Source organism: Micropterus dolomieu, linkage group LG13 (genome assembly GCF_021292245.1).
Source record: "Micropterus dolomieu isolate WLL.071019.BEF.003 ecotype Adirondacks linkage group LG13, ASM2129224v1, whole genome shotgun sequence".
Taxonomy (NCBI): domain Eukaryota; kingdom Metazoa; phylum Chordata; class Actinopteri; order Centrarchiformes; family Centrarchidae; genus Micropterus; species Micropterus dolomieu.
The window spans coordinates 12781866-12794051 of record NC_060162.1 but is presented as its reverse complement, the minus strand read 5'-3'; the positions used below and the strand labels follow the sequence as shown (position 1 = coordinate 12794051).

The 12186-nt window shown below is 39.6% G+C and overlaps 1 protein-coding gene across 1 annotated transcript in view; it reads right to left on the bottom strand.

Annotated features, from left to right (window-relative positions):
- The window catches only part of LOC123981501 (astrotactin-2-like), a 176596-nt gene that overhangs the window by 96034 nt on the left and 68376 nt on the right, over positions 1-12186 (bottom strand). Inside the window, exon 9 of the mRNA XM_046066361.1 lies at positions 8752-8902. Within this exon, the coding sequence (XP_045922317.1) occupies positions 8752-8902 (151 nt within the window). The remainder of the gene's footprint in view (positions 1-8751; positions 8903-12186) is intronic.

Here is a 12186-nt window from a genome sequence, read left to right as displayed (position 1 = left end):
TGGGTTTGCACAAAACTTTTGTTTGGGTGGAGTTGCCATTTTTCCTCCCTGCTGACTCTTTATGCAAACCAGAGGCAACCAAGCGGAAATCTGGCTCCACGCTGACAACTCATCATGTAATTCCTGACTTCTGGAGTGTGCCACACATTTTAATAAACTCTTGCATACTGGGACAGTACACAAGCACCTTAAAATGAGATTGGAGATAACAGTCTCTGTCTAATCTCTAAACTCATAAACTACTGGAGTTTGACAGGCCAAAATTAAACTTTTGGGATGGTGGTTAAAGTTAAAAAATACATCTTTGCCAGCATCCAAACAACTGTACCAGAGATGTCCCTAAAGGGACATCAACTGATGAAGGATATGCTACTAATATCCTACCATCTGCTCAGCCTCTGAGTACTTCCATTAGGAAGACAGATACTGTAGCTGGATACAACAATGTGCCATAAAGAAAAACATTCCACCATTTCCTAAAAGCACAGAAAGCACAGTTTGTTGCAGTCGTCAAACTTAAACTTTAAAAATGGCAAGCTACCAGGAAAATCCACGTTTACAGTGTTTTGAACTTCACCAAGCGGCCCCGGGAGATTTCACAGAGAGCATCAGTAATACCCCTTTCTCATACAAACACAGAGAATGACACGGCACATTGACCACAGGTTCAGTGAGAATTTGACCATTCATTCCACACCACTGAGTAAATGCTCGATTTTTGCTGTTTGCACAACTCGCATCTGCCCAGTGAAATTCCTGCAATTGTGTTGCAACATAATTAAAAGAGGCCTCTGAATTTCAGTTTTCACAATGCCCATTCAACATGGCAGACAGTGCAGATTAATTTCCTGTCTTTATTCCACCATATAAAAAGTTGATACAACTTAAACTCCAGTTTATAACATCTTTTTTTTTAAAAGAGATTCATAGAAGAAAATAAGTAAGTAAGTAGGTAACATAATACTTATGGGAAGTAATTGTGTAAGTATAAGTTTGTGTCTGATTGAGCAACATGAGGTAAATTTACAAAGACGGAAAGATGAGGAGATTTCTGTTGGGTTAATTGAGTTACACATCCGTGTTCCCATAAGGTCTGGCATTTGAATCTATCCACAGAGTTTTCTAGTATATTCTTCTGCAAGAAGGGAATTGTGCATTATCTACATGTATCTAGGCTAAAGTAAGGCTCTACTTGAAAAACTGCCTCATTACCTCTACCTCTCTGATCATGTCAAAGCACAAAATTACAATTTCAGGTCAAATAACTTTTTTGTTTTAAATGCAGCATTACAAATGGATTTAGTAACAAATGTTTTTAAATAATTTTCTTACAAAATAGAGATTTCAAAAATCTAACTACCACTACCACCTACACAACTACTTCATGTTTAACTAAAGGATTAACTATCTAACAATATATACTATTCCCTTCTCTGTTCCTTCATTAAGTTATTTAGTCACAACCAGGGTTTGAAATTTTGGTGAAAGAGACATGAGCTCCCCAGAAAACCTCAATGGAGAAAATTAGGGGGAGCTCTAAAATATCCATTGGGTGCCATTGGGTTTTTTTTCCCTGTATAAATGTATATTATCTTGTATATTTAGGTTCCTGAAATAAATATTGGCTAATAGTGTAGCATGACTACATTGTTTTAATAAATTTATGAGAATTAATACCAAGTTATGAATTTTAATATTCAGAAAACATTAATTCATAAATCTCTCGAGGGGCCCCACCCGATATTCCGTTCGCCCAGGGTCTCGGGACTCCCTGAGTAATTATTCACTAGTGATCAGTTAGTTAACAATCGCTCAATTATCTTAAATCAGTCAGTCAATCTCATATCGAAGGGGTAAATTCTCTTGGCAGGGACTTGGAGACAGGCAATACACACACAATTCCTTGATTACAGTGAATTTATTAACTAACTAAGGTGATATAAAAATGCAGTTAAATACATCAAATAAATAAACAATGGCTAAACAATGAGAAGGGGTTATTGTGGGGAGCATTTGACTCATACGGCAGCTAATGAACGCAATTAGATGATACTAACTCGATTAAATTTGTCTAGGAGTTTAAGGACTAAAGTTAATGGATTAACAGCTATTGGACATCACTGATCACAGAATGCAGGGTTTTGGTCTTACTGCGTGTCGCTTCTCCCAGCCGGGTGTTGGTCAACGGCCTCACACTGGCTGAGATCCGTGCGTTCTCAGTTAGGACAGCTTAAACTTTTAACAAAACAAAACCAAAGACAATAAAACGCACAGTAGCTGGACACAAGGGAAAGCTGAGGTCGCGGCACTTTGCGTGTGTAGCTTGAAACAAACAAAGGCTTTTGTTGCGCCGGGCCGAACTCTTAGGGCGTTGCTGGGAGAGGGGGCATGCCGGGCACGTGCCGAAGCGCAATTGGAGAGTCAGGAACAAGCCGAGGACAAGAGAGAAGAGAGCGAACGACAGCGTGTGTCGCGTTTTTGTTGGTCGGGGCGTGGATCCCAGAAGGCAGTCCTTTGTTTCCCTGAGGGCTTGTTTCCGGCAGAGAAGACTGTCTTCTTAACTTTTAATATATCTATAAAAAAAAGAAAATCTATTTGCGCTATTGTAATCAAATATCTTCCCACAATCAAACCTCGATTGTCAAACGGTTATACCGTTCTTAATTTTAAGCACTCGATAAAAAGGGAAACAATTTAAAAAAAAAAATTATTGGACATGATAAATACCGAGTGACAGGCATTTCAGATGATGGCATGCAATACTTATTTTGTCCACTTGGGGGAGCTCGGGTTACATGAAGATAGCTCTGATTGATCCTAAAACAATCTTCTCAGGAGCTGGGGAATATAGACATTTTTAACCTTAAATTCAAGCTGGAATATTAATCGAGTATAGGATGACATTTCTTATCATCATTTCTAAAGGAGGTGTCTGCAAGTATTGTGAACAAAGCATTGGTTACAAAAACTGAATAAAGTCAGGTGACCTTGCTGAAAATTAAACACTGCAAAATTAACTTGTTTAGATTCTTTTCAACAACAATTAACAACAACAACAACAACAACATGGTAACATAACTACTCAAATGTAGTGGAGAGACCTAGTCAAGTAACTTTAAAGATTTAATTAAACAAGGTAATGCTTTGAGTCTTGAGGAGACAGCAGTCTTTGTTTACACAAAGAAGTTCAGGGCTGTCACTGGTGTCCTGGAGTTTCTCACACCTGGGCGTGAAAGGAGAATAACCTTTGATTTGAGGTAATTAAACAAAGAGGAAGGTCAGTTGCCGTGGTTACGTGTGTGGGGGGGCAGTTTAGGGTTTCCTGCCCTCTCTTAAGAAGAGTTTTGATAGGCTGTTCAGGAAAACGCTAATCGCTGGCCAGTGTTCCTTTGTCAGTCTAACAGTCAAACACCGCCGTTATCTGGCTGCGGTATCAGAGGTGGCAAGTTTTACGATCAACTGCCCAGAAACAGCACTTAGAGAAAGCGACCTTTCACCTTTTCCTTTGGAGTCCCTTCAGCCGTCTGTTGAGTTTCACCCCCTCCTTTTCTTTCTCCCAGAGAGAGAGAGAAAATTTGGAGTAGTCCAAATTTATTTGGTATAAAATGCACAAATCCACACTGTTGGTACACAACAACAGTAAAGCACTCAACATGCTTGTTTATTCACTCATACGAATTTCTAGTCAATATTCTAATAAACACAATGTTGTCTATTGCTGCTGTAGTCATCACTGTGTGGGGGCACATGTTCATAACATGCAACCTGCCATTGCCTGTCCACAGGGCGTTGGCATTTTTATTGTTTCTCTGCGGAGAGCAATTTGAAAAAATATTGCTAAGGTGAATCATTTTTTGCTTCTTTGTTGTCCCAGGATAAATATTATCTGTATGAATTGAAATGTACTGATAGTACAGTTTTGCACATAGTTGGGTGCATTCATGAATGCACGTGTACCTGTACAGTACATTACCACTCCCCTCAAAGGCCAAAGTGTAATTCAAACACATAGCGCACACACAACCATTAGCACTGAAACCTTTCCAGTAACAACTAACAGTTTCACACAGTTGAAAAAAGTATGTGTGATCATGTAAACAGCAGTCCAGGCTGTAATGTAACCAGCAAAACAATATATTTTTTTACCCAGCACACAATCTAAAAGCTAATTCAGGGGACCTTTAGTCATTACTTAAATATATATATATATATTGTTGTAAAATAAAAAATCAAGTTCTGAGATACTGTTAGACTTTTTCCTTGTTTTTTGTTATTTTATTGAGCTTGGATTACGTCTATTGATTCAATATACTATCATGACTTATCATGAGTTTAACATTTTCAGTTAATCAAAAAATAATTTAATTTTAAGTTATGTTAACGTAAAATACAATTTGTTGACGTTTAAACGGCCAACAGTTTCCCTCTCTTGCATGTGCGGGCATGTTCAAGGCCATACGAGGGACTACAGGGCCACAGCTGAAACTCATTAAAGTGTAACATGGTGAATGGTAAGTGATTTTATGCTTAATTACACATATTTGCATACGCTCAGGATTCTGTTGGTGATAGCCTACTGTAACTGAATACCGGAATCTGGAAGTCCTTACTCTGAAATTTGAGTGGCGTTGATAGTACAGTCTGTGTGCCGAGGTAAAGTTAGCTAGTAGCTTTAGCCTGTCACTGATTGAGTAAGCTTAAATGCGGGAGTAATAGGTGGCCAGTTAGCCAGGGAAAAGACCTTGGCAAGCTAACTTAATATGGGATTACCCATTAGCCACTGCTCCGGTTAGCATGTAGGCTGGCTACATTTATAAACTACAAGTACTACCAGCTAGCTGGCTAATGATAGCTAAACATGATTAGACTATGATTCAGATGAGAAGAAATACTAAAGATAACTCGCTAACACACAACTTAACTCTTGCAGAGATCAACTTAATTATTAAGTTCATGTTACTTAGAAATGTGTTTTATTGTGGCCAAAAAGATTCTTCACCTAACTTAAAACATTATGTTGGATCAACTTAAATACTTGAATTCATGTTGACAATTGTTACATAGAAATGCGTTTTATTGTGGCCTAAAAGGTAATTCACCATACTCAAAACATTGCTTTGAATAAATGTAATTCTGCCAACAGTCTCAACTTAAAAATTCTAGAGGAAAACGTTAACATATTTTTTTAGAGTGCAGTGCTACTGTAATGTATAACATGACCAACTGGTTTTTGATGAAGTAAGGGATGACACAAAAACACTACCTGTCTAAAATCGCTAATCTGCATTTACAACAGCTGTTGTAATAAGCTGAGGTTAGGAAGCACAAGAATAAACCACCTGTCATCCTCTTCGCCTCAGCAGCAGCGGAAAGGGAACACAGGCAAAAACTGGAATAAGCAATGTCTCCAAAACTTCTGCACTGACTCTGACTAGAACCTAATTCATTGCAAATGCATTTCAACTGTCTTAAGAGTAGCAGACAGCCTTGAGGGACTGACTCTGATAATGGATTTTAATTCCTCCGTGTGGCATATTGCTGCTCTGTGTTAGCACCCACTCTGACAAGGGTGGTTAAAATAACCCAACCCAAAAAAGTCAGAAAAGAGTATAATACCACTGTGTCTGTGATCCTCAGAGTTAATCTTTGAAGACTAGAAGGCTTTGTCAGTCTCTTTGTCTGCGTATTAATCAGCCGCACACAGAGACGTGAGACTTTTCTGAATCATTTTAAGAGTAATATTTCAGACACCATTTATAACAAAGTTACATCTTTTCAAGATGACAATACCCTTAGGTGAGGTCCAGAGGAAAAAGAAACTTGTATGAGACAGAAGACATGTATGTATGTGTTCTCTCTACTTCTTTTTCCTTTCTTTATTTAAAGTGGTAAATCCTGGTAGTTATTTAATTTTGTTCTGCCTGCGTTAGTGGTCTGTTGTGGGAAGGAGAAAAAAATTGTGTGGTGTCCTTGTGTGATCGCTTATCCATGTGTGCAAAAACTGTAAATAAAATACACCTCAATATGTTCAGGGGCTTGATGTGGGATAAAGTTTGACAGACAATCCAAATGCTTATTAGCACATACTCATATTCATATTCTATACACACTGTCTACAATGTTCTTTCCACCTCTGGGTCTAATCAGGGTTCATCTTAACAGCATAGGTTTAGTATGAGAAACTGTCTGTTCAATTTTAGTCTGCAGCCCTGAATAGGATGCAAATGCTACTACCACTGTGAAAATGCATAAAACGTGGTTGGGACCACTGTTACGGATGTCACTATAAATTATTTTACAAATATCAGCTATTTTACACTATGCAAAGCATCTACATAAGCTAACATGACAGAATTTGTATTTACAGTAATACAGGCTTTTTAGTTTAATAAATGCAAACTGGTTAAATTAGGAAAAACTATTTTATATCACAGCACAAAAAGTATGCAGTTGCACTTAATGAATATCATTAATTCAAATATTTATACATTTGCTACATTTGTTGCATTCGCTAAATTGGTGAGAAAAATAAATAATGCCAATTATATATGTCATTCTTTATTGGGAGAATAAACTTAAGCTTTGCAGCCTTTAAAATGTCACAAAACAGACAGAACAAGGCATGAGATGCATGAAATACTTTAATTTGCTACAAGCCACATTTAAATGTGCTATGCAGGGAAGAGTGACACAGTGCACCATTGCTGTTCATGCATATTTTTAATAAATTATCCATATTGTGGGCACTCGGGTGGCACAGCAGAAGAACACCAAACAAATGCAGAGACCTAGGGTTATTATATCATATTACCAGGAACAAAATGATGAACATTATACTGTCAGCAAGTTTGGGGTAAAAGGCAATTACCACTAAATGTAGACAAAAAAACATATCTTAGACATAAAAAACAGCCACAAGCTACTAAATATGTCAAGCGTGGAAATCGTCTTGGTTTTGATGAATGATGGGGAATATGACTCAGGTTTATTAATATGAGGTAGTTGTCATGGTAACACAGTGGGAGGTAAATCGTGGGGGGATGGCTTGCAGAGGGCATGGAAATTATAAGTTGATTTGTATGGCAAAAAGAATGATTAAAAAGTTGCTTGCTGAAAATGTTACAAGCACTATGCCGGTGTTAAGTTTATTATACAAAGTCTATCAGTGCTTGGTGTACATTATTGCTTGACATGTTGTCAGAAATGCCAAGTAGAGTAGTAGCAATCCTGTCTTATTTTAAGTTAAAAGACACAGAAGACAAAAAACCCGAAGAAAATTGCAGTATCAGTGTTTGTCTTTGGTCAACACAAACAACGAAAAGAGCTGTCGATTTATAGCCCCGTCCAAGCTCTTAATGACACACCAAACCATCCTCCAGCTATTCAGATGGCTCATCAATTTAATTACTTTACAACCCATGCCCGCCCCATGCTGTCAAAAGCCTGGCATTTGAAGTTTCCAGTCACCCTGTGCTTGTAAATATGCCAGGAGAAAACCTCTTTTGCTGTGCTGTTTACAATGTTACATCTAAAATTAAACTAAGGTTTATTAGTAGCATTACTGTTTTTGTCACTGGACCAGTTATATATTTATATAGTCTAGTTATTTTGTGAGCCCCATCATAGTCATTACAGTGAAATGATACACCTCAAATTGTTAATCTTTCTCGTGTATTCCCTAAATTCCAAATGGTGTAAGTTACAGTGGGTTCACAGAGTGGCACATATACCTTAAACAGACTAAAGCAGTATCATGCTGTCAAAGCTTAAGTCTATGTACAATGACACTAGGGCACACACTACAACAGTGAATCATAAATGCTTCTAACCGCAGGTCCCATAGTGTCCATACATACACTAAAGGGCATACAGTAACACCAAAGCACACTAATTATGGCTGTAAACAGCACAAAATATTATAGATTGCTTGGAAATATCACAAAGCAATGCGTGCACCAGAGCAGATGGCAGGCACATTTAATGAGTGGCGTTATCTTGGGAAAGAAACATTAAAAAGAGGTGATTATGTAAATGAAGATTTTTTTTAATGTATACCATGTATCACTTCAATGCTTAATCAGTCTTTAATCTGCAAAATCCTGCAATGACTACTAAGCAGCGCAAGCACTGGTCATTATTTTAAACTTAATTAATATGTTGGCAGAGTTATTTTACGTTTATTGTTTTGAGGAAATTGGCTATTGTTTGTCACTGTTTCCTGAGTTTTCCAGTGTACCCGAGCTTGAATGCTAGCAGGCCCTGACAGCATGCATCTGTAGCTCCTGTCTGTCTAACCAGACTGAAGGCTTAAATCCAGCATTACTAGTGTGGATCTGGTCTGTTGCCCCACTGTGATCAGTTGTCAACACCCTCTGAGCTATGATAGCTAGTTAGCTACAGCTCAGCACCAGTTCAGCAGGCAGCAGACCTGAATGGTAACTGTAACTACAAGGCTTTTTATCAGTAGGTCTATCACCTGCAAGCACACTTGTCACACATGCACACACGCACACAAACCCAACCGCAATTTACTGTACATTTGTTTACTATATATTTTCTAATTCTAAACTAAACAATTAAATGGTAAATAAAGAATGTATAAACACTGGGCTTTTATTAACACAGGTGTATTTAATTATTCTCAGATCAACCATGGTTGAAACCATAAAAAATACTGTAGAATTTACCACATGTACGTGTTCATGTCAGCGTGTCATCTAGAAACAAAACCAGCACATGGCTTGCACTTACCATGCAGCCGGATGAGTCCAGCTGCCTGTCAGACACACATTTGAAGTTCTTCTTGCAGCCACCATTATCTTTGGAGCAGTCACGGACAGGCCCGAAAGATGCCAATAGGTCTTCTACTGTTTCAAAGTAAGTGGACATCATGGCCTCTTCCCTGGAATGGAAGAAAAAATGGTAAAACAAGACAATATGCAATTGCACATGTTTTCATAGTATAAATAAGGGCACACCAGTGAAAAATAATGCTTCAACAGCTGAACATAATCCTTCCCTGCTTTGAAAGCAGTCTCTCATAACCTCGCTGTTTCTAGTGCAATTAAGAAGCTATTCATGCTTGCACATAATGTAGGAAAATTGCAGCATTTTGGTAGCTTTTACCCTTCCACCTGCAATTAATGACTACTTGTTGGCAAGTCTTTTTTTTTTCGTAAAAGGGTATGAAAGTCAGCTTAATGCATACTAACAATAACAAAGCTGTTATTGTATACAGGAAAAGTTGGGTTTATTTTTGACATGACAGGTTTCCTCTGTGAGCTGTAGTTTCATTTTGTGACTGGCAAAAGCAAATAGTAGTTTAAAATAGATGAAACCTAGGGCAACATCTTTTTAAAATCAGATGTCTTAAAGGTTTCACTTGAGTGATGCGTGCAGGGGTTCAATGCTGGTTCATGGTGGGTAATGTTTGGGACTAATCGGTGCATTGGCATTAATTGGACGTGTTTGTCACAGCGTGTTGATGAAGAGCCTAGGGAATTGGCATTCTCCATCCATAAACTCTCAGGACTATTCCAAGGCCAAATCATTCAAGCCTGCCCTGGCAATGTTGATGGAGGCAGCAGAAGAACAAAAAAGGAAAAGCACAGACAAATGTATGCATACACACAGAGAGATAAACAGAGGCAATAAGAGGTAAACAGAAGCATAAAATAAATATATTTCTCCTTTCTTTACTTAAAATTTAACACAAAATATTTTATTTATGCATTTAATTTTATTGTAGAACTCCATAGAGGGCTAGATGCCTAGATGTGCCTGTATTTTATTAGCTCTGCATAATAATAATAAAACTTTATTCACGTTTATTGTTTATTTACACAGAAATTAGCAATAGATTTATAACAACAAAAAGTCTACAGCCATGATAGCAGCTCTTTGAGGCTGTACACTTAGGTACAGCAAGGCTTCGAGCTATTTGCTATTTGAATTGAATTAATTAAAATGCCAATGTTTTGCAGGCAATGTTTATTGTGTGTCTTAGATCAGCATGTTAGTATGCTAAAATCCAGCCAGATCACCACCACCATGATCGCCAAAGTTATTGCAACTCATCCTCGGAGGGACATGAATGTCTGTACCAAATTTCATGGCTATCCATCCAATAATTGTTAAAACATTTCACTCAAAACCACACATGTCAACCTTGTGGTAGTGCTATAGGGGAAGTCAGGGGATTACCAAAGTGATTAGGCTTTGTCCTCTGGGGATCACGAATATCTGTCCAAAGTTTCATGGCAATCCATCATGGCACTAGTTTTTGAGAGGACAGAGAGGACAGATATTTCATTCTAGACCAAAATTCAGTTGAGATTAGGATTAAGTCTGTTTAGAGAGCAATTGATCTGTATACAGTATAGTACGTTTGTGTGTGTGTGTCAGAGATGGGGACTCGAGTGTGAGACTCGGAGTCGAGTCCGACTTAAGTCGCACACACAGTGACTTCAGACTTGAGGTACGGGAGGCCAGAGGGAATGATCACAAACCGTTCATAGCGCTTAGTGACACAACCCGCACCGGACAGGGAGAGGGGCGGTGGAGCGTACAGGGCCAGGAGATCGAGGAGCGACCGGCCCGCAGTGGACGGTCGGTCATCGTTCCCTCTGGCTGGATGAAGTCTGACGCTCCGCATGATCCATGATGATAGAGAAATACAGAGATTGTCAATAAAGCATGCTGTCAACCCAAAATATCACAAAGGCTAAAGAGCCTCGCCACAGGCGCACTAGAGGGTATCGCTGTCCTTTCGCGAAAAAATGTGTAAGTAATACCTCCACTCCTTGAAAGACTTCTTTGGCAGCTCTGCAATTTCTGCGTCCTCATGAACACTCATGAAAAGGGACGTTTGATTTATTTTTTTTCTCCCGTTAAGTGGATAGTTCAAGAACCAGTACGCAAGTAACGTGATGTTCTATCTCACACAGGCTCCGCCCTCTACTGGACTCTATGGGTGCTACCTCCTCCAATCACAAGTCAGCACTTGCACACTGAAATTTTATCGTGCACGTAGCTGACCAATAGGACGTCGCTACTGATATGTGCGTGATGTATAAATAGCAGTGTCCCTACTGCCTCAGCATCCTTTTTCTTCAGCAAACGGCTAACTGCTCACTGAATTCACCACCTCCACAGATGGAGTCGCCACTTCTAGAAAATTATCTGTGCACCCGGGCAAGGTGACCCATGTCCTGCCCGGACGAGTCCAGGCCCCCCCGTCAGCCAACCTGCGGCTGGGGAAGGGAGCGACTGGCCAAGTGACCATTATGGAGGGAGAGAGGCTTGCTGACGCTGCCACAATCCCCCGTCTGGTGTTCAAGATGTCATTGTTTTACATGTGCTGCTTGTGTAAAACTATGGTACTAAGGCTTTTGAGAATGTGGAAATCGTTTTTTGAATGAAACATGTTAATTACATTCCTCAAAGTGCTAAGCTAACTTCTCTCCTCAAAGAGCTAACGTTAACTCTTGGGGTGAGGCTAAGGGTTCGCCTGCGGCCTTGTGTTCATGAAGCCACTGTTCTAACATGTGCTGCTTGTGTGTACACTGTGGTGATGCCTGTGAATGTTAAACTGTTTGTGAGAAACTCATTACATTCAAGTGCTAATTCCCCACCACCAACCCCATCCCATTGAGCTAGCCGTGTTGAACGCGCCGCTGCGCTCACTAACGCTAAGCTAGTGGTTTGCCCCGCGGCCGTCAGAACCGAGTCCGCTTCTACGACATGATAGCCGAGAAACGAGCTGTTCTTACCGTGGAAACTGGGCAATGCAGCAGTGCACTGTAAAGGCTGATTTATACTCCTGTGTAGGGTCTACGTGCGTACCTACGCCGTAGGCTACGCACATAGCCATGCATTTTATACTTGTGCGTACTTGTAGGTGTGTCCGTCATTCTGCAATTACACCCCCAAACGCTAGTCGGCAGTAGCACTACAACGTCCACTGTGTTGACTTTTGCCGGCCGAGCAGGCTAACTTCCGGTTTAGCGCTCCGCTAACGTAAATGGGGGTGAAATTGTATACGTGCGGCTGGTGTAGCCTTTTCAAATGTTACCGACCGAATGAATCACATTCTGATAGCGAAACGAATCATTTCGCTCGGGTTGCGATGGTCAAATATATTGATTCACTGTGTTACAGCCGCAGTTTTGGCCGCTACTAAAAGTT